Here is a 23,893-nt window from a genome sequence, read left to right as displayed (position 1 = left end):
CATGATGGCACAAGGGTTAAAAATCTTCAAGAAATTTAACAACTGCAATAAGAACAATGCACCTCACCAGGGCAGCAAAGTATTACAAGAACAGTCTTGCTACAAGACAGAATTATTCACCTTAAAACACAACTTTTGAATACACATTACACAAACAGAAGCACAGGTAAACAGCACAATGAAAAAACATTTAAGGCAGGCACATAGCAATTTAAAGCAAATGTCAATAAATACATTATACGTAGCTTCAACAGCCACACTTTCACAAAATGATCTCGCCACACTACAATGTGCAAAGGTACCTTCTAAATAAGCCGAAAATACAGTCTCTCATAATGTGGTACCAAGCACATCAAACTGGAATTCACAATGGACACACACCAAATGTAATATCACTGCTGTTATCAAAACAGACCTAGTGCTTTGTGCAATAAATAATGCTTAGATGTGTGTAATGCAACAGGAGGAAAAAATGCACAACTTCCGAGAGGAACAGTGCACCTATCACGTTGCTGTGGTAAGCAGCAAGGCTTTAGCAGTTGTGAAGGGTGCTGTGTGCATGCAAGAACAAGCAATTTTTTTTTTTTTATTCTGTGGAAAAATGTGCTGGTAATTGCTACAAAGTTGGTATGCTGACTAGTTATGTGCAATCTAGCAATCGCTCATTGCACTATGCAGGCCCCAAGACCCGGAAACAACAGAAATATATGACGAGGCTCATCCTTGCCAAACTTCCATCATGCTTGCCTGATGTTTCACCCTGACTGAGAGCTTCCCTCATATGAAGCACAAGAAAAGCTTCTGGAGTATGGTGGGCAGAAGGCCGCACACAACAAAACAACACCTCCTCATGAGGTGGAGCACTAATGCAAACAGCTCAACATTCACCAGCAGTAAATATGGCTGCCTTATCAGGTGCAGTATGCTATACTGGCACAATGAAAGCATAAGCAGCTTCTAAGTGATATCAGCACAAGCTGCTGTAGTGTAACACTCCAAAAATGCATTGGTGAGAAGGGAGAAAACTGAGTATGGCAGCATTCTACCACTGGAAGAAAAACAAGAACAGCTTTCTCACAATCCTCCAGGTATTCTTGAGTACAGCTGAATATAATTCCTCCTTAAGGAGTTAGCAAACCACAGCAAACAGTCATCCCTGCATGACCCACAGCCTTGGAAAAGACTAGATTTTTGGGACCTATCTCCCTCTCGGCCAATTGTATATGCATTTTTTCATACCGAATAATAATATTCGTCACAGCCTATGGTTAACCACAGCAACAATCATAACAAACCTCTTGTGTTTAATGTTTTGAAATCACTGTAACTGGAGATGAAGGTCCAACACAACACGTGCCAAGCATTATTGGTCATTTTAACGCAACATAATGTGACAGCTCAACTAGCTTACAAGACAAAAAAGATAAGGAATGCTAAGCGAAATGTATCAGAGAGGAAGTGTTCAGAAGTACCATGGTGACCTGTGGCTAGACTAGCATTTAACAACAAATTGAGAACTGTGGGATCAGAACTTCCAAAGTGTTGCCAGTGCAGTGGTAGTGCTACACATTACAAATAGGGATATCATATATCAAGGCTGCTTTCATGAATATGCCTTAACATAATCACTGTTATAACTATTGGCTGTCTAAATTAACTATTTGGAAAGAGAAAGTCAAGCACATTCACACAGCCCGACCACCATCCAGTTATAGCACAGTGGTGGAGCTGGGTTACACAGTGCACCATTTCTGCAGACGTAAATTTGTTTAGCACACAAAAACATGAAAGTCCTTTAGTTTTTTTTTTTAGTAACTAGAGAAAATGATGTAACCAATTACAGCTCAGTGTGAACACAAACAGAACAAAAGAACAACTCACTGCAAGACAGACAAACAAGCACCTGTCCCATCGTATGTGTTCCTCTTTCTGTCGCCTTTTGTTTGTGCTAGGTTCCTTCTTTTATGATTAACCAACTGGCCCAAGGTACAATGATCCCGTGGTAAATTATAATGCTGTTACGCTTGCACACGGCATGCATATGATATGCTCCAAAGTGAAGTGACAGCATTTACTACAGTCTGCTGAGCCCACAATGGCTTTCTGCAGCGCAAATAGTGAAATAGTGTCTATATGGCAGTACGAGCTTGGTAGAAGACTCTTTCTGAGCCCGCAGCAGTCTATGTCACTACTGCAATCCAAACGCTCGCTGTTCATTTGCTCTACCTTCCCGAGACCCCGCTATGAGGATTTGTCCAAGATATTGGACACTAACTCCCGTATTCAGAAATGTGTCTTAACTTGAAGCCTGCACTTGACTTTATTTAAAGGAAGCCTGTCGTGAAAGCACCGAAGGAAACGCAATGAGGGTCTTGGGCACGTTCACGCGAGGCGTCATTTGTATCAAGTCAAGCATGAGCTTCAAGATGCATTTATGAATGCGGGGGTAAGTAATGAGACAGTGCTCCTATGCCAAAACGTTTATCCTCATAAAACCCCACTGTCCAATGTAGTGGACACCTGCTAGCGTCATCTATGCTGCACTGATGAAAATGCATCTCTCAAATTCCCACCAAAACATTTCTAGAATGGTGGCATTCAGCGGCATGGCGTTTTATGGCATCTGCCGGAGAAGTAAGTACTGTTTGTTGTATTTCTACCTACTTTCAATGCATATCTTTGATTTTATATTAAAGTTGATACAACAGCGAACACTCAGAATAGGAACTTCAAACTGCTCACGTACTTACTTTAATCTACACTTCCTTTGATTTTGGGTGTCCATTATGTTGGATGCTGGGACTCAACCCGGTTATTTTGACGACACTTTTGCGATAGTCTTATTATGAACAACAGATGAGTACTGTTGGTATTTAACAGCTTGTGGACGAAGTGGCATCTCTTTTTTTCTGTAGGAGATCGGCCTTGCGTGTCTGATAGAGACGGCTGACGCGATTTTGTGAAGAACTGCCGAAGGGAACATGTCGAACATTGAGCTTTTCGATAGTGACGACGACACTATTGTGGATCCGAACTTCTGTACACCCCTTTATGATGCAAGCTCAGAAACAGATGAGAGCAGAGATGATGACGGGCCCTCCACATCAAGTGCTGGAAGAACTAAGATATCTTGGAAACGCCATCAATGGCAAGAAAGGAAATATTGCAAGCGCTAGCTTTGTGGAGATTGTTAGGACATTAAACACTTACATGGGTGATTCTATTTCATTGCTGCCTTTTTTTACATGCAGCCAGCTTCCAACGTGAATCCCAGACTTCCAAAGGAGTACTGATAGGAGTGAAAAACAGGTTTCTTGGGCACCAATTCACTACGTTGTGCAGTACACTAAAAATGAGGTGTACGAGAAAATGGCATTGCGATTAATAGGAGTTATATTCAAGGTACGTGAAATTATTTGAAAACGTCAGTAAAGGAGCTGAAAACTATTTTTGGAATTTCCTTGACTATGTCATGCCTCTGTTATCCACGAATACGAATGTATTGGCAAAAAAAAGACAAGAGTGCCTCTTGTTGCTGACAACATGACCAGAGACAGATATTTCAAGCTGCGACACTGCCTGCAGTTGGTTAATGAGCTTGACGTGAGTGCGGAAGACAAGAAAGAGGATCTACTGTGGCGCATAAGGCCACTAGTCACATTTGTACTGGAGGGCTGGCAGAAGCTCCCTCGCACACAGTTTGTCCGTGTTGATGAGCAAATGATACCTTTCAGTGGACAAACTCAGCTGAAGCAACACGTTCCACACAAGCCAAATCCCGAAGTCATGAAAAATTTTGTTCTTGCTACCACCAGATGGATTAATGCTAGATTTCAAAATTTATCAAGGAATGAAATCAAGTCTATTCCCAGGGAGCTCTGGAATTGCAGAATCTGCAGTGCTGCGGCTTATGGATGCACTGCCCCCAGGAACGAAGCTTTATTTTGACTGGTACTTTACATCTGGTCCACTACTAGATAAACTTGCAGAAAAAGGGATCGCCATCACAGGACCATGGATGAATAACTGAATACCAAAAAGGGTGAAGCTTTCCAGTGAGAAGGAGCTGAAGCAAAGAGGAAGAGGAACATTAGAAGCATGGGTCAGAAAAGACAGGCAACGGACTTTTGTCTGCTGGTACGACAGCAAGTCAATAACTTTTCTTTCTTCAATCCATGACCAGGACTCGCAAGACACCTGTCACAGGTGGTCTCATAAGGGAAAAAAAGAAAAGAAAACATGTCGATGTCTCTTGCCCAGACATTGTGTGCATGTACAACGTAAACATTGCCGGCATTGACCTAGCACATACAATTATACGTTACTACTCGAGAAAAGCACAAGTCATGGTCAATTATATCCATCTTTCACCTCTTGGACATCGCTTTCTGCAACTCCTGGGTCCAGTACACGCAGGACATGTGCTCCCTACAGGAATTGCAGAAAGAAATACTCAAATTCATGGAGTTATGCCAATCTGTTGCTGAGACCCTCGTGGGTCAAGGAAAGACAAAGGATGAAATGGAGAGTGAAAACGAAGCCGAGTGGCATTCGCTATCAAAGCAGGTTTGACTATCTCCAGGAGAACCCCAAGAAAAGAGCACTAGCCACTTCCCAAGGCTGGCTGATACTGCCAATGCTGCCCGTTGCAGACTACAGGGCTGCAACAGGAAAGCAAAGTTCTTTTGCACCAAATGTCAGCTCTTCTTCGGCGTAACAAAAGACAGAACATGTTTTGAAATTGTTCACAAGAAATGAACACAAGAGCGAAATTCTTTAAGAAAAAACCAGCCAAAATAAGACACACACGGGAAACATACAAGAAGACAGGAAAAAGGCTTAAATACAATGCACCAACTAGCCCAACAACATGCTTAAGCGAAATTCTTGTTGAGCAGAGAAAGGCTCCTTTTTATGTCCTTTATTCACTACTTTAACCTTTCGAGTACTAAAACATTTTTGCACACAACTTTGAGCACAATATTTGCGGTACATCATTACATGCAGGACCTTTATTGAAGTTTGTCCAATCCAATCATTACATGCGTGCTGGGTGAAAAAAGGCCGGGAAGAATCGCAGTGTCCAATATATTGGACATTGCACTGAGCTGAAACTATCAGGGCTATTGGAAAAATATTTAACAATTTTCACCTTTATAAACCTACTGAGTTATTCTGAAAGTTAAGACTATTCTGAAAGAAAAATCTGTGCACACAAATGCATCCCAGGTTTCAGAAGACTACATAAATGTGATGGGAGCTGCATTGTTTTGCCTACATTGCAGTGTGTTTTCTTACGATGTCACTGATCAAGTACCTGCAACTCATTTTTAACTTGCTTCGTCATAAAATGACTAAACACGTTTTCTGACTAAGACATTTGGCTTATGTTAAAGGAACAGCAAAGCATATCTTTCTCTTTACCATAGGGGCCTTAACAATGACAAAGCAAAACTTCATACTTCTCTGAAATCGATTTTTAAAAAATCCTATTTCAGCATCTTATATTACATATGAAAGCATTCCAAAACAGAATCAAGATAATATTGAGATTCATAATCAGTAAAAATGACAGCAGTGAAATGATATGAAGGAATATTTGTAAGTGCAGTTATACGACTATGCTTTATCTGTAAAGTAACATAACATTATCATGGCAAAAATGACCCTAGCAACTTAACATAGAGCGTTCTAAGGTGTCCAAAATGGTCTAAAATGAAATGTAAAATATATTGTGCCTTCATTGGGGTCGCTCTAACCATAGTGACAGATGCTTTAAAATATGACTTAAAAATTATTCAACTAAGTCAATAAGGGACGCTATGCTAACCTTAAGAAGAACATGGCATAAGAAGAACATGAAGACTGCTTATTTTAATAAACTTTGAGTTCCTACTGAATGTGCTTAAGATTGCTTTTAGGTTTTGAAAATTGTGATGGCAGGTGCTTTAACTAGAAAAACATCAACTTCTTCGATCCAAGAAACAGGAACTGGGAAAATGTGTACACCTCACCTGTCTGTCAAGTAATGAACAACTATATGACACTGTAAACATTTCCTATCAAAATATTTACAATGCATATATCATGTGTGCATTTATGAAAGCAGTGTGATTTGGTGCCCAACACTTAAGCCTTTCTAAATTTCGTCATCAAGCCAGAATAATTGCAGCCTGCAAATGACAGCTGTGCACCACTGACAGATGTATCAGTGAGGTATGTCTTTTCCAGGTGTGGAAACTGTGCTCTTTACATTCATTTTCAGCCTCAGTCCTTAATTAAGCCAAAATTTATACAGCTAAAGCACCCAGTAGTGTCACAATTTTGAAGGGTGGTTCTGATGTTATAGGGGCTCCAAGTGTTAATTTAGACTAATTCTCCCCAAGTTTACAAGTTAAAAATAGTAATTAGGTAATGATTGCATCTATGCCATTTTATTCACTTTTTCTGCACCTATTATTTTGTAACAAACACTATAATTTTAAAAAATTGCCAGCGTGTTTAAAGTTATTTGGACAAATCCACACATAATATCTAACCAGCCTTATTTAGAGGCATTTTTAATTACTCAGCTGAAAGACCTAGTATGACACCACTGTGCCTCACAATTTTGTAAAATTCAAGTCATCATGCATAATTCTACTACTAAATTATGTACAGCTCATTGGACCCCAACAAATTTTTTTCCTGCACAGAAATCACCCTGAACTGCTCTTGCTTTGCACGACTTGACTGATGAAGTGCAGTGAAATGTATTAACTTCTGCAAAAGTATCACTGAAATGCTTTAGAAATTTGCTGTTTCAATAACAGTAACACAATATATGACCAAGTTACACCTGCTACTAAGTTGCCGTGAGGTACCCACAAAAGCAAGAAATCCCACTTTGTGCTACTGTGACACAGACCACCTCACAATGAGGGTCATATGTTGCTCAAGGAGTAAAATTATCCATGGGGCTGAGGAGTTGCCCGATTGTTTCAGTAGACAGGGTCTTCCATGAGGGAGCTTCAACGGACAATGCAACTTTGGTGTCTTGCAGGAGTGAGGGTGTTCACTGGTAGTGCTTGTGTTACCATAATCCTTCCACTACAAAAATCCTCCCTGTTGATTCCTATTTTAAGACATGACAGGTTACATAAAGGATTCGAATGTTTTGTTCTTCAGAAGTCAGGAACGGAATTCCTGTAGTTTGGCTCTGGGTGAACAACTCTCATTTAAAGCAAGTCCAAGGTTTTTGCAGGCACATGACCTAACATACAATCTCTAGAAGAAATTGCCTACTCTCGTGATCCATACATATACTCCTCTGTTAAAAGAGAGAGAGAGAGAGACTATCACAAAGGAAGGAGGGAAAAAAGCAAGATAGAAGGAATCAAAACTGCAAATTTTCAGCCTGAAAGGAGGCATTGCATCAGGCTGATATGAACAGCATCACATGTGCATTTCCTTGTAGATCCTGCCTCACACATAGCAGTGCACGCATTCTCTTTTGTTCACGCTGCTCCAAAGAAAATCACAGATGCATGCACAAAACACACGCATGCACAAATGAAAAGCATCTGGCAGCCCTACCTTTACTCGAGGCAATGTCATGCTATAGCAAATTGCTGCATTTCAACAAATTTCGAGGTTGAGATGACTAAGGCATTCAATTCCTCTGTGCACATGGATACTGCTGAGCAAATAAGTATCTGGCAGCATTCAGACAAACAATGATTAATTTGATCTTGAAAGAGTGCACAAGCAACTGACTTCAAAAAGTGACCCAGACATAAACATGACATGAACAGAAACCCAAAAGAGCGTATGATATGAGCAAAATTTGCTACAGTTTGGAAAGTGCTGCCTGTGTCACAAAAAGCTGATGCAGAAGCCAGAGAAGCAGGATAGTGTGAGTGCCATCCATAAACTAGTTTAATTTCTACCGTATTCTCCCCATATTTGCTAAAACAAAGACACAAACATGTACTGAGTATGAGTAAAAGGCCTTTACGCCAATCATTTTGCTACTGCTGCTTTGCCGAGCATGTGTAACATTCTGCTCGCCTTCACTGTGGCTTTCCTTATAAAGAAATTTCACGTGAGGCAGAAAGGAGTACCATATTTTCTAGTGCGTGAGTCACATTTTCTTTCTTTAACATTTTTGTCAATGCAGCCTAAATGATCATTTATTAATTCATTTTAATTTTGTTAATTTATTTGTTTCTCTAGTTTCTGAAATACTACATTACAGCATTGAGCACTTGTGGAAGTGGATGCTATCTCATACTGCTTGACAGGAGCCATATCCTCTGGGCTTGGTATATAGGCAGTGCATGATGCAGTGGTGACAGTAGTGGCCAGCTGTGTGGACTCCCAAGATTGCAAGTATGATGCAAAAATTTTGGAGGCCATGTGTAGTAAAATAATGTGAGAAAAAAAATCCAATATCAGCACCACTCAGCTTCTGAGCACTGTGCCAACCATGAGTGTGCTTTCCGTCATGTGGACCACTGTTCATCCAATGCTTAGGTGGCCCGGCATGTGCCGTGACATGCTACAACATGCATCCTATGAAGACGTGCAAAACCTCTATAGCGAAGCTTAATCTATTTATGCACACAGATGAGAATTTGAACAGAGCTGCAGCACTTCTATGAATAAACTGATTTGCGACACTGCCACTAGAAATGGTCATACTTGTGCATGATGTGATGGAGGACTGTTTTCGTCCTGCACTTACACATAGCACTTTTTTTTTTTTTGCAAATCAATGCGCATAAAAAGGGGTTTAAAAAACCACAATGTGCACTGGCAAGGTTCGTGCTCAGCTCTCCCAGTACATGTTGCACGTGATCACCAATTTGGATTGTGCACTGCAGTACTATATTGTACATCAGCTATGCCAGACACCAACAAAGGTATTTTGCAATAAAAATGCAAACATTCTTAGTCACATTTCATAACACTAATTGACCAAAAAGATGCATCTCACAAGGCTGCAACTTATATACTAACCTTTTCTTCAAGAAGCTGTTTAGAAGAGGGCTGCAACTAATAACAAAGGTGCAACTTGTACACTGGAAAATATGATAAATGGTTTGGTGGTACAGGAGATGGTTTGCACTCTCAAAACGCTTAGCTAAGTCCCCTGAATAAACTTAGGAGATTTAGAAGCACTAAGCTTTCTTAGGCACAGCAAGCCTGCAACAGCAATTAGGTTATCTGGCACATCGATTTGTGGTTTAGAATATTATGTGACTGCCAGCTATATAGAGCATGATGACTGATAACATGATGATGCCCGTGGCACTCAGCCTAGACTGTCATATTAAATAACGATTTACTTAATGACTTGTCACATGCTAGAGCAAATTAGCTTTCATACCACAACTCTTGGGTTAATAACTATTCATCACAGCAGAAAAGTACATTACTAAAATTTTGCATCAGTACTCCCTTTAGAGGACATACTCCTAAACAAGTTACAATTCTACTAAAGGTCACAAGCGAATTTTTCTTAAAGTTTCTAGCAGAATTGTAGGGTTAACAAGCTTCATGTTGCTATTAAAAGAAAAGAAAGGCTTTTGGTTATAAATTTCCATGAAATCAGCAAACAAATGCATTCAGGAATAAAGCATTATTTAATGTTATACTATATCAGCAGCTACTTGCTAAAATATTTCGTGTGAATCATTTAGGCTTAACTCTGTTTCCAGCAATTCTCAACAAATTATAGAGGAAAATTCAGTGAAAGCAACCTACTCAGTGCAAGAAAACAGAAAGCTCCCATTTTGTTGTTTTTGCAAAAGAAACCTTCATTATCTAGAATGATGCACAACTGAACTTAATTTATCACTGAATGTGTACTGTACAGTAAGATGCACCACATGCTTTAAGAGCTTCAAGGTATCACTCACATACTAAAAAGCATTGATGCCGCTGCATCATTTTGTAAGGCAGGCATTAAACGCAGGTGCATAGAAGGGCAGCTAATCAGCAAAAGCTGCACTTTTCCATTAGTATATACATTACAACATTTGTTTTTGCTGCAGAGCTTACCTAGTTCGCAAAACTAAGGTTTCTTAACATTACTGTTATGCAATATTCGTCTGTCTCATAGAATTCTCTCAATGAATGTACACCTTGAAATTCCTACAGGCAAAGTGGGCCCTCTTCATTCCAACTTTTTTATACACCAAGGTGCACTAGGCAATGTGCTATGATTGCAACATAAATAAGTAAAACGCCAATGCTTGTGCACATTACCATTTCCCAATAATGCACCAGAATAGCACATCTGCTTGGCCAACAAAGAATTTATACCTACACTTTGCACCCAGCTGACCAAGAGATGAAGTAGCACTATTGTAGCTTGTACAGCAGCAATAACATTTAGTTGTTTTTTTAGAGGTTATCATAACAGTGAAAGGCCCTACACTGGAAAGTACTTATGCAGCTCTGTCCTTTATACCTGAGCGAAAACCTTACCCGCTTTTTAGCAGACTACAAAATTTTCTGCAAACATAATAGTACATGGCAAAATACCAAATTAGCAACAGGCTAGTAAGTGATGCTAGAAAGTGAAGCAAAATAAATGCTACTCTGCGTTATAGTTTGTGTTCATGCGTCATAAAAGGTCACGAACAAAAAGTATCAACGTGACTAAGAACAAGAACAACAGGCTTGACAGTGATTCACATAACCAAATAAGTATGTGCAGTCAGACTACTGCTGATATGGTTGGCTTCACGTTGCAGGACATTAAGATGGTCTCCGGCCAGACTTGCGACAAGATCTGCGCAATATGGCCAGCCACTCAATATGTTAAATTAATGCGATAGCAGGCTTATAAGCATCCCTCAACACACAGATATGTCTCATGTGTTTGAAATCGTATACTAACTCCTCCTCAATGTCCAACTATAGAAGAACAAGTACAGAACAAGCGCTCGTCCTTGTGTTGCTCCTTTTCTTTGTCCCTGTTTGTTTGCGCACAAAAAGTTTTTTAAAAATGAATCTGTTCCAACTAGGCCAACTCGCAGTTATGCTACAGTGACTTTAAGGTTGGCTCAGGTCAACAGTCTTGACTAAAATGTCTGTTGTGAGACACACATATTGCACGTGAAATCAATTATTTCAATGAAATAACAACCAGAAACCAAATATAATTAACAAAAACTTGACACAAATTCACCCCCAGGTACTAATTCATTAATTTTAAAGGTATATCAGATCCGAAAGTAGGCTGTCACATTATTATTGCTACCAAAGCAATAGCATCAGTAAAAATTAGTATCTTTAAAATAATTCAATCCCATACGAATGGAAAAATTGTGAAATACCTGCAAACATCAAACTGTATCAGTCAATTACTAGAAAAACTTGAAGTGCTAAAAACACAGGACATAAAGCATTGCATGCCTAATGCAAGGACGTGGTATCGTTCCCCACCTGTGGCAAGTTGTTTTTTCATCCACTTTCATTGCCATTATTTATCGTTTCTTTAATTCAATTAGTAAGTACAAGTGATTTCCCCTATGTTTTTCTTGGTGTCTTTGTTTGTTGGCTTCTCATGATATGGTTAATAAAAATCGGGCCCCTCGGTTAACTCCCTTTCTTCCAAGACATAGAAAAGGAACACACAGCACACGCACTCACTCACAACTGATGTTTAATGCGCGTATGAGAAAAATACATATGTGGAAAATGGACGCATCGTGCATGTGAAGACGAGGTACAAAACAAGCATATATCCAAGGCATGTCTTAATATCGATTAATAAAATTGAATTTTTTGTCAGGCAGTAATAAGGATGGTTGGCTTACACACAGTGCGGCGTTCTTGGTGATATGATAGGCTTCCGGGATTTTTTGTGTGTTTTGGTTAGGGTGACTGAACAAAATGACTGTGTTTTCGAAGATACGTTTACACGGACACAATTTACACTGTGAAGCAAGATGAGAGGATGGCGCATCGGTTAATGAACTTCCGCGCTCTCTCAGATGTACACTGACACATCGGCCTGTTTGTCAAATGTACTTATCATCACAACCTAGGGGATTTTGTATGCTGCTCTTGAGACACAATAAAAAAACGACTACAGTCAAATCTCATTACTACAAACCCCACATTAACGAATTTCTCAAATTTACAAATATTTAAAAAATTCCCACCAGATTGCCTATATCTTCAATGTAAAAATATTTCAGAACTACGAATTTCAATACAGTGCATATTTCAGAATAACGGATATAATTTATTTTCTCTTTTACAATTGAGGAACATCAGTATTACGAATTCGGCTAAAAGTAACAGCACCGCAACTGTCGCGTGGAACAGAAACCGCAAGTGGAGTAGCTATCATCATCACCACAATGAGTGCCAACTGCTTCACGTTTCTGGCTGCATTTTCTATCACCCAATGACGTGGCCTGTGCCCTCCTTTGCACAATGGAACAAATGCGAGCAAGCCTGTGTAGTGCAGTAAATGCCACCCAAACGTCGTAACGCTTTGCCCCATTTTTCAGGTCATGTGAAATTTCATGTACATAGGGAATAACTGCCATTTTTTTTTTGCTTCATTTTGAACAGAAGGACAATGCCCGCATTTTCCTTGATTTGCAAGGCGCACCAGCTTTTCACAAACTCATGTGATGAGGTACATAGGGTAACCTGTAGCCTTAAGACGTTCCATTTGCATTCGAAAACTTGTGCTCAGCTTGTGCATGCAAGTTTTTTCCAAGGCCGCACTAAGCACGACCAAGCAATTCCACATTTTACCATTTTTGAGTGCCTCGACACGAGATCTAAAACCGGCTTTGTAGATTATAGATTGTGCTGCTAGCAAACATGATCCGCACCAAAATTCATGCACACATCAAGAAACTGCAATCTATTATTACTCGGCATTGAAGGTGAATTTCAGACCTATACCTTCTTTTTCAAAACAATCAACAATGTTTTCATTACTCTTTGACGCGTCATATTTGTCAATAAAAATAATATAAGATTCCACATATGTGAAGACCGATACACCTTCCTAAAGTTGTGTGTTTACAGCACTAACTACTGCGCCAAGAAAAATGGAACTTAGTATTGACACAACGCAAGAACCTATACAAACACCTGATTTCTGCATGGTAGATATTAAGTAGAAGGTCAAAATTTCCAAAAGGGACTCAAATGAAACACCACATCTATCACTAAAGACAAGTTTTTCATTAGATTATACAATACAATCTTCAATGCAGCTTAACCATTTGTCGTGCGGCAAGGAATAATAAGGATAAATTATGCCAATGTTGAAGGCTGTGAAGCCAGCAAGGTCACTGCTGTTAAGGTACTCCACAATAATGCTACAGTTATTAGCACAAAAAGGATCTGTTATTGTTAACACAGAGAGGCGCTTCTGAAGACACAGCTAGCTGCCGGGTGTCCTTTTCCAATGCAATTGCTCTAAACAGCATTTCTGGTTTGTGCGTTTTAACACTGAAAAATGTTTCTAGCTCTATACCTTCCACTTTCTCAACACTCGGAGCCAAGTTTTTCTAAATTTAGCCTTTTCAACAGAAGCTTCGCCCTTGTTTTTACATCCTTGCTTTTCACTGAAACTGGTTTATAATTCCTCCACAGAACTTCCATGGCTTTCTCGGTGAAGGTACCATCATTAATGGCAATGTAAAAACCTTCTTTATCAACCCTTTCATGGCTTACATGCAGCCTTGGAAAAAACTTGCATGCACAAGCTGAGCACGAGTTTCAGAATGCAAGTGGACCGCCTTAAAGCCGCAGGTTACCATATGCACCTCAACACATCAGTTTGTGAGAAGCTCATGCGCATTGCAAAGCAAGGAAAATGCGGGCATCATCCTTCTGTTCAAAATGAAGCAAACAAAAAATTGGCAGTTATTCCCTAGGCACATAAAATTTCACAAGGCCTAAAAAAATGTGGCAAAGTGCTTTGACATTTGGCCAAACAAACCGATGTATTAATGTATGCCTCAGAGAGCACAGAAATTTATTAAACGGCGTGCCATCCTCTCATCTTGCCTCACATTGTAAATTGTGTCCGTGTAAACCCATCTTCGAAAACCGTCATGTTGTTCCATCACCTTAACCGCACAATCACAGCACAAGAAATCTTGGAAGCCTATCATATCACCAAGAACGCTGCACTTTGTGTAATAACTGCATGACAAAGAATTCAATTTTATTAATTGATGTTAACACATGCCTTGGATGTATGCTTGTTTTGTACCTCGTCTTGACATGCGCAAGTGTCCATTTTCTACATATACAGATTTTTTCAATATGTGCATTAACATCAGTTGTGAGTGAGCGCATGTGGTGCATGTTCCTTATCTACGTCCTGTGTGTTTATAACATTCTAAGTTTTTCTAATAATGCATTACCAATTAGCCCACCTATGCGTCCTTTTGCAATGTATCAGTCAAGTTTCCTAATAATGCTGTAAACATACTGCTTAATTCTAAAACAGGCTACTTGAACATGCTTGCACTATTAATGCCAAGGGACTGTTCTGTCTTTGTCCAATGCACTAAGATGGGCAGGCTTGGAAAATTGTCAGTTATTCAGTCTACAAATCATGGTTTGTCAGAGAGCAGTGACAGATAAATTTGATTTTCTTTCACAAAACAGTTCCAGCATTACCAGAAATACTGCTAAATGGAAAGAGAAAATAAAGTGTACAGTAGTGACACAAAATAAAAATGAACAGCAGTGTGCACTTTGCATATACAGTGTCAGTACCTTTTTAATAATAAAGTACTATTAATTGACCCTACAAAGAAAAAAGCATAGCAACTCTACAAGCTACTGCGCAACCACTGCCAAGTAACTCGCAATTCCCATGTGTAGAGAGCTAAACTTCAGTCCCATTTTAGCTGCTAAGTCCACTTCTTACTTAGCAGAATACAAAGAGGAAAGGTCGTTATTCATAGGGAACCAATCACTCGATATGTTATGGCACAAGCAAAAACCGGTTACATATCAAACAATATTGCTTGTGTGATAATGACAAAACAAAGTTTGGTTTGACCAACAAAATTAGTAAAATGCACTTGTGCATGCTTGCACTCTACTTGCTTAAATTAAAATTTACATAAAAGTTTTCAATGTTTGCTTATACAAGCCCAGTACATAATACTAAAACAAACTGCCTCAGAACAACATATGGTGAAGTCGTTCCTTGGGAACACATCAGATAACAATATCCGTGAACGTTAGGCATTTTTATCAACACAAGCACATAATATGACCTGCCTCAGCTGTTTTGGGCTTGTATAATAATAGGTTCCTTTACAATACTATATGAAAGAAAACATGCTAGAGGGCAAGGCCTGGATGTTTAGCAACAACTTCCAAATAAAAAAAAAAAGGTACTGATGAGCTGAGAACATTTACGACCGTTGTAGCATAAACTTCAGCAACTTTTGGCAGTGCGTTTATTGCCCTTTCTTATGACTAAAACCCATTTGCACTTTGATCCGAATATCCAAGGGCCTACTTTAGAACTTCCACTGTGCACCAGCTGCTTAATAGAGCTGAATACAGCTGTGCGAGTGATATCGCCATTATAGAAAAAGAAAATGCAATTTTCTTCTCTTAGCATTCAGAGAAAAAAAATATACTAACAGTTGCAGCACGTCACCTGGAAAACATGGCAACAATGCCTTGACCACAGTGCACGAAGGAGAGCTTGAAGAGGAGTCAAGTGTCGGGGATAAAAGCACCCACTGTGTTAAGGCTTGCAGGAGGAGGCAAGAAGGTGGGCAGAAGAGGAAGAAAGACCGGTTAAGCTTGTGGCATTTTCCCACTCAGGCCAGGGTGAACATTACCGCCTGTCAGTCAGCTTCATCTATCTCCGAAAAGAGAGAGCGCACATCCAGCACTTCTGCGAGCTCCAGAATGGTGCGCTGCAAGGCTGGGTGGTCCAAGACCTCACTCTCGGGGATTGGGGGGTGCGACCGAGGCAGGTAGTTGGACCCCTTGAAGAGAAAAAACAAAATTCACTTGGAGAATTCACAACAGTTAGTGTTATACAGCAGTTCAGTTGGCACAGACCCAGAAATACCAATGCCACATTGTTATATGTTATTTCTTTACTGTTTTAACAACAAAAACTACACAAGGCAAAGTGGTTTTGTTAAAATATGTGGACAGGAAACAATTTTAAATTTGTCTGTTAACTTGGTATCGGTTCATTGTGGTGGCTATTAAAGTTCAATAGTGCAATAATTCAAACAAATCTTTTTTTTTCACACGTATGTAACGAAAAATTCTTTGGGTCGTAAACATTACCAAACTTCAATATCACTGCGAGGCATGCTCTGGCATGGCACAGTGCGCTACAATAGCACTTGTCAGGTGCTGTAAGAATGCAGCCAGAATTGCACAGAAGTTTACAAAAAATTCTGCTACATAATATATATATATATATATATATAACTTCATTTTCAGCATCATAAAACCCTGCCGGAAACTCCCTTTGTTCCGACACTTATATACTGTGAGCATTTCATATTTGTGCAGGATTGTGAAGACAAAGACATGGCTTTGTGCAAGGAGCAGTAGCTTACAAATTTAGCAAAAACATTGCTGCATGCGATAACGACTTCCAATTTCCTGCAACAGCATCATGCTTTCTCGTTATGATAACTGCAGAATCTTAAATTGATGCAGCTTAACATGATTTAACAATGACCTAACTAAGATATGCCCTAATTTCAGTGAGATCATAGATACAACAAAAATCAAGTGAGCAACTACCTATCAAGCAAGTCATAACTGATAGCTAGCTTAAACCCCAGCCAAACATTCTTGCGCTGTGAATTATCACACACGATAGCAAAGATTGTGTCCAATATGAAAAGAAAGAGGTAAAGAAAGTGACATAGAAAACAAGAAAAAGGTGTGAAGCAAGAAAGCAACTTATAGCGGCACTTAAATTACAACTCCAAAGTGAGCCTCTGAGCTACAGAAAGAGAAAATATGCTTTATCAAACATCACAAGACTATTCAAAGTGCCCACAAGTGAAATTGTTAGGTGAATGAATGAATGAATGAATGAATGAATTAATTAATTCTGGGATCTTACGTGCCAAACCCATGATTTGATTATAAAGCACACTGTAGTGGAGGACTCCAGATTAATTTTGACCACCAGGGGATCTTTAACATGCCCCCAATGCACAGGACATGGGCATTCTTGTCTTTTGTCCCCATTGAAATGCGGCCGCCACGACCGGGACTTGAACACATGACCTTGTGCTTAGCAACACAACACCATAGCCACTAAGCCACCACAGGGGGTGAAATTGTTAGGTGACACATCTAGCCTACACTGAAAGTGTGTGTACAGATAATGTACCTTTATTGTATTACTGGACATACAACCTATGTAAAAAATTTGCTGGCTGGAACAACCGTAGTTGCATTGGGGGCGGGGCTGGGCTGTGCTGCACTAAATCTGTCCTCGTTGCTTGCTTATGCCAAGGATATAGAAGAAGAGGAGTAATGACAATGTCAAATTCAACCTCATTGGAATATAAGATTGCCATGGTGGATATGCGACAGCATCCTGGCAAAAAGTTGTTACAGCTGCTTTACTGTTCTACCCTTGTTTTAAGCTAGCAAATTCAAATAATGTCCTACTGAAAAAAAAAAGGTATTAGAGAGTTTTAGAATAGGGGCTACAAACTTTTTTGGGCCATAAAGAAATAGCGTCGAAGCCACTGCGCATGCGCAAGACGCAAACTGTGTTTGGGTTTTGCGTTGGGAACGCTATTTCACCGATTTAGTGGGAGCCCAATTAGCGGCCCCAAAAGCTTTGCGTCAGCAAACATGGCGGCACCCATCGAAGCGACGGCTCTAACCTGGACGGCTCTAAACTGGGTTGGATTCGTGGTAATGTGTGAAGTTCGCAAGTTAGGGGAAGTGACTGCGATTATTGCTTTCTCTCAACTAGTGTGTGTTATGAAAATTGATTCATTAGACGCCGCTGATTCCGCATTCGATTGTGGATTTCATGGCTCGTAGGCCTAACACGGCTAAGCTTGGCTGGTGAAGGCACGTAAAGTTAGTTTGCTCCATGGTTTGCTCAAAACTAAACGCACCTAATTGTTTGCTCCTTACAGAATAACCTCTAAATTGCAATTAAGTGCGAATGTACGCAAGTCAAAATTACTATTCCTATCATAAAATGGTATATTTTATTTAATTATTTCTAATAACTTTTCTTTAACGCCGTAGTGGCGCTGTCAGTGCAAGACGCTATCTGCAAACGCAAAGCCCTATTCTAAAACTCTTCACTCCTGCATGCCCCAACGCCAACATCCGCAAAGCTCTTTGGGGCCCCAAACTATTGGGGCCCCTATTCTAAAACTCTCTATTATAGGCAAAGTTATAACAGCCACTCTGACATTGCATCTAGGAGCTTGATGAGCTTCATTCTTTTTTTACCATAGAAAATTATTAATTTTTAGGGTTCTAATGCAGCATTAGAAATCATAAAAAATAACAAAATTTCTGAAGCTATTTTGTCTATAGCCACATAGCCACACTTAATATATATATATATATATATATATATATATATATATATATATATATATATATATATATATATATATATATATATATATAGTCGAACCTCGAAATAAAGTTGTACCTGCAGTGAAAAACTTCGTTGAATCGTGAATTTCTTTACTTTGAGGTTTTCATATTTCACATTAAAAACAACTTCATGAATTCCCAGAGCACTCCTGGTGTATAGTATCTTGTAAGCAAGCATTTACAAACAAATTTCAAGAGGGTCAAGCCATAATAGCGTGGGATAGAGCGCCAGCGTGTGCGTTGCAGATCGCGCCAAGAGCAATGGATCGACGTGGCCCATGGAGTCCGAGATTTGTGTGTTCCGTCACTCGGCACCGTAAATCTTTGACGCCATAGCTGACCGCGCTTAGCGCTCACAGCCGGCAGCCACAAATTAAAAACAAAAGTGTAAAAAGATACGGATATTCGTCCTAAGCAAGAGTCACGATCTTGCAGGAAAGGAAGAGTATTGACAATAGCAAAGAGACCACACTAAGTAAGGTTTGTAGTTTTATCGGTGTCCCGCACACTTGCAGTCACAAAGCAAGCAAGCACTTCACACCATGTCTCGGAAACTTCAGATTACGCGACCACCAACACTAGACGCGCGGTAACAAGATGCTCGTGAAGGCACCAACCATCTCAGCTCAACCTTTGCACTTGCCGCGGAGAGATTACCTTGAGGATTTGTGCGTGGCACGCGCACGGACGAGGAGGAGATGCGTGTGCTACGAGGAGAAGACACGTGCGCGTTCCTGCCTGCGCGTGCATGATCAAGTTACTGCCACATTCACTCACTCCCCCATCCACCTTGTGCAGAAGGAATCGTCAGCTCTTGCGAATACACGCGACTGGCCACTCGAGGCACTTTGTGTATATACACGGGATTCTTTCACACTTGGAAAAACACCTTTATGTAGCACGTATTAAGCGAAAGAAAGCCGTATGGGGAGTTTTCCATGTTGGTCTACAATTTTCGCATTGATACTTTTAATCTAATTATAATATTTCAGAAGTTGATTAATTAATTAAGACTAATTATGCATTTAGACAGAATGCAAAAAATTATCCGAATATCTCCAAGCGACAGCAAACAACATTACCTTGGTTCTGCCTAGCTACGTGGCATTTGCATATATCTAAATCTTGGTGCACGATAGTTGGGACAGCCTGCTTATGTGTGTATATATATACAAGATTGACATATCTACAAAAAAAAAAGAAATTCAGATTATACATTTCACAAATAAACGTTCCAAAATACTTATCTAACAACAATAATGGGCACACAACTGTTCTTTGGTTACAAAACACATAAAGGTTAATTTTTCCGCTTCCTGCGCAATGTGTGAAGCACCTCCTTGACTTCATGAGGCAAAGCTAGACTCCACATTTCTGGCAAGAAACATTTGTTCATTGGTTGGCCTTGTGCTCCAGATAGCACAACTTACAACTAGCATGTATCTTCCTTGGTTAGTGCTGAATTTCTGGTACTGGTTTTTGAGCAGGAATCTGTTCGATGATCACTGTCAAACCCCAGCAGCCTACTGGAGGAGCTCAATTCTAAACAACTTGCTGAAGCTGGCACTTTTCTGAAACTGCAATAGTCCTAAACATCATGAAAATGCCTAGTTTGCATGTTGAAAGTGTAGCGGACTTCTTGAAGTTTGTTTGAGAGGAATAAAACCACTCAAAGTCGAAACATAAACTTGTAGATGGACAGCTGCCACCTTTTTCTTCCAATTATCACCGTTAAGCACTGCGAGATTGTAAGTCGGACAATCCTCAGATTTATTGATGGTGCTCTGTTCATAAAAATTAGATGTTTATGCACGGTAAAAATGAGTCACACACTTTTTCTATGGAAACGGCGAAGGGCAAAGGCCAAGCAAAATTTTTATGTAATGCCCATCCTTCAGTTTACCAAAACTTTCGTCAAAGATCATAGTTGTGTCACAGAAAGGAAACCAAGATTCTAAAAACAATTTTTCTAGGCTACCTCCTACAGGACAGCATTGAGTATCTGAGAAATGGTTTTAGCAGACTGATATTGGCAATTGAAATCATAGATCACCGGTGATCAATTTAAACAGGTGTGGTAACAAAACATTGCTACTTGCTGGGCTAGTTTGTTTCTATTCATTGACAAGATTAATGAGCACAATATGAAGAGGAAGACAGAGGTAGGAACAAGTAGAAAAACCAAACGCTCGTAGACATGTAGACAAGCATTGGTCTTGTAAAGTTGTTTCTAACCCTATCATCTTCATTTCATGCTCATTAATCTTTTCGATGGGTAATGAAAGAGTTAATCATTAAATCAGCTCACTTGGCATAGGCAGTGGTGCCTCATTTATCACCAGTACGAAGCCCTCGAAGGTGGTGCCAGAGGAAAGTATTTCCTTCAATAATCAGTGCGATGCATAAACAAGTACATCAACATGCATGCTACACTTGTCATTCTGCTATCCACTAGGAAAGGGAGAGCAAGAGCATCTATCTTCTTTCTATATCCTTAGAGCAAGCATGTTCCAGTGACAGAAGCGCTGATACATAGCCCAGTGCCAGCTATGACCATGAGCTCAGCAGCCAGTGTATTTTTAACAAAGGCTGTACCATGCCTGTTTGCCCTATGTGAAGGCTACTGGCTTTAAATATGTAACTAACACTTTCAGTCACAGTGTCTCCACATGGGGACGCAACTTATTTTTCTTTATTCCAACTAATGACAACAATTAAGATACACATCTTCACTCATCTAGCTGAATGTAAACATAACCCTTAGCTAACAAAAATAAAAAATGTCGCTTTAGTAAAGAGAATAATGAAAAAAATTATATTTTAATATGTGCACTACCAGGTTTCACAAGAAGTTCAACATGTTTCTCTGTATCACTGCTGTTAATTTGTGTTCTTTCTTGCATCAAATCCGTCACAATAGCTCGGTGTGAATGGCGTTGGGCAACCGAGCACGAGGTCACGGATGTGATCCTGGCCGCAGTGGCCACATTCCAATGGTGGCGAAATGCAAAAGAACTTGTGCACTGTGCATAGCACGTATATTAAAGGGACACTACAGGCTAATACTAAGTTGACGTGGACTGTTTGTCCACGTCGACTTAGTATTAGCCTTTAGTGTCCATTTACTTTTCCATTCCAGAAACCTCACAGCACTTGTTTCGTGCCAAGAAAAGACTTAGTTTAGGAGAAAATTGTATCTGAAGGGTCCTAATACCTTTTTTGAAATTCATATCTCCCACCACCCAACCAGGGGAGTGGTGATGTTGCATACACCATCACTGCCCTTTGCTACCGTCAGTGAGTAAAACGGCGCCTGACAGACGGCAGTACCGAGCCAAGACAGATAAAGTCAAAGCAGTGGATTCGCCGCTGCAGCTGCTTTTTGGCCAAGTGGTGTAGACCACTCGGGCATCCCATGACTTCACATGGAAGTTCAATTCTCTCCTACTTGCAGTTTCTGCAAGTTCCGCAAGCCAGCAAAACCAGCACAGCACTACATGACAGTGAAACTACTGAAACGCGAAAGCGTGGGCAGTGCAGAGTTGAGCGAAAACGAAACCTTTTGACCATCCACATCATTGTCATGGTTAATTTCAATTAGCTCTTTTTTATAAAAGTGAAATAGAATTGGACAAGCAGCATTTTATTTCATCTTCTAATACAATACAAGGATGTTTTTTACAACGAATGGCTGAGTACTAATAACAAAATTTAACTAAGGAGTGCTTTCATCATCGGACAAGTGCTTGAAAGTCCCGGAGGAGTCTCTAATCATGTCCTGCATTTACCTCAATTTCTTAGGTATTAAGGCTCTGTTCGCGATAATATTGACGCCTTAGAGATTTTCAACCACTAATCAACCACTTTAGCTTGGCTTAATATTTGCCCCTTTAGTGTCCCTTTAAAACCCCAGGAGGTCAAAATTAATACGGATTCCTCCACTACAGCGTGCCTCATAATCAGATTGTGGTTTTGGCATGTAAAACCCAAGAATTAAAATTGTTTTTCTTGCGTTGGAAGCTCAACTTAATGACAAGCACATCCACATGAAACAAATATTTCAGTTTTTTTCATGACATACCACATCCTCTACAAAGGTTAATATCCATAATCAATTATTTTTGTAATTATGATGACGGACATCCATGCAACAACTCCAAAATTTTTTCTGCTAAGTTTGTGCTGTCTTCCCAGGAATACAAATAAGTTTGTCAGTCTTAATAATCCTGAGTCATAATATGTGATTAAAGGGGACAAAAGGAACACAATGACAATACTATCACTATTAGTAATTGCTGCTCAATGCTTAGTAATGACCACCAGGCAACAAAACACAAATAAACTTTGATCTAATTTCAAAATTAAATGCCTGATGTTCCTAAACAACATGGTGGTTTCCATATCTTTTCTGCCAGTGTCTTTGCACTAGAATGTGACAGCAATGACAAGTGCAAGTGAAAATAAACTTGAAAGCCTTACGTCAATCACGCAGGTCAATTTAACTTTATTGGTCCGAGTACCTCTGTTTCACATGAAATGAATCAATTCATTTGAAAAAAAGAATTTTTTAAACGAAACACAGCACTTTTTTGTTCGCACAAGAAGTCATGCAAGCTTTTTCACAGAGTACTTATTAGCCCCCTTTATAACCATCTCTTTTATTCTGCATGTGAATGCCTATCAGCTTAATAGTAACATGAAAAGAATGAATATTTTAATTTCACTTGCACTTCTTCATACTTACCTCTGCAAACTGTGCTACATAAAACTGACGTCTACATGAACTTTAGTGGTTTTACCATCATATACCGGGAGTTTCATGCAACTGAAACCATAGTTTAAAAATGGACTAGTAATTTTGAGATGAATGAGATAAAAAGCATCTTGTACTTAGTGGTCTCAAATGACTCATAGTAGTATCTTTCAAACTGCAATTAGTTAGCTACTTAGGTACATCTAGTTATGCAGATTTTCAAATATTTGCTTTAAGGCATAAATGGTATTGGAAAATTTGTAGAGCATGTTCAGAAACACCTAGTAAAGTTGTTTCCATGACATTATCATTTACATGGCTTTTTCCCAGGCTCTAAAGAAAGTCTGCAAAATATGAAAAAATGACATCACTATAGACTTGCACATCTGGATTGCAGTGTTCTCAACCGTGTTTCAAAAGAATGAAGCCTACATGTGAATTGCAAAAGAAAGAAGCCAATCGGCCGCGTCATCCAGTGTTTGTTAGTGCATTCATGATGAAGCTTGAAATCCACCACAGTCC

General features: G+C 39.6%; 1 protein-coding gene and 1 pseudogene across 4 annotated transcripts in view; one reads left to right on the top strand and one right to left on the bottom strand.

Moving 5' to 3' along the window:
* Window positions 1-3,410: 3,410 nt before the first annotated feature.
* Window positions 3,411-12,550, top strand: LOC139057413 (piggyBac transposable element-derived protein 3-like; annotated as a pseudogene).
* A 2,190-nt stretch (window positions 12,551-14,740) lies between these two features.
* LOC135906161 (protein SCAI) overlaps window positions 14,741-23,893 on the bottom strand; it is a 97,406-nt gene continuing 88,253 nt past the window's right edge. For all 4 annotated transcript variants that reach the window (XM_065437399.2, XM_065437401.2, XM_065437400.2 and 1 more), the window contains one exon: window positions 14,741-15,992. In XM_065437399.2, the coding sequence (XP_065293471.1) occupies window positions 15,849-15,992 (144 nt within the window). In that variant the 3' untranslated portion in view covers window positions 14,741-15,848. The remainder of the gene's footprint in view (window positions 15,993-23,893) is intronic.

Source organism: Dermacentor albipictus, chromosome 1 (genome assembly GCF_038994185.2).
Source record: "Dermacentor albipictus isolate Rhodes 1998 colony chromosome 1, USDA_Dalb.pri_finalv2, whole genome shotgun sequence".
NCBI classification, from domain to species: domain Eukaryota; kingdom Metazoa; phylum Arthropoda; class Arachnida; order Ixodida; family Ixodidae; genus Dermacentor; species Dermacentor albipictus.
Note: the sequence above shows the minus strand (reverse complement) of the source record. Positions and strands in the feature narration are given on the sequence as shown.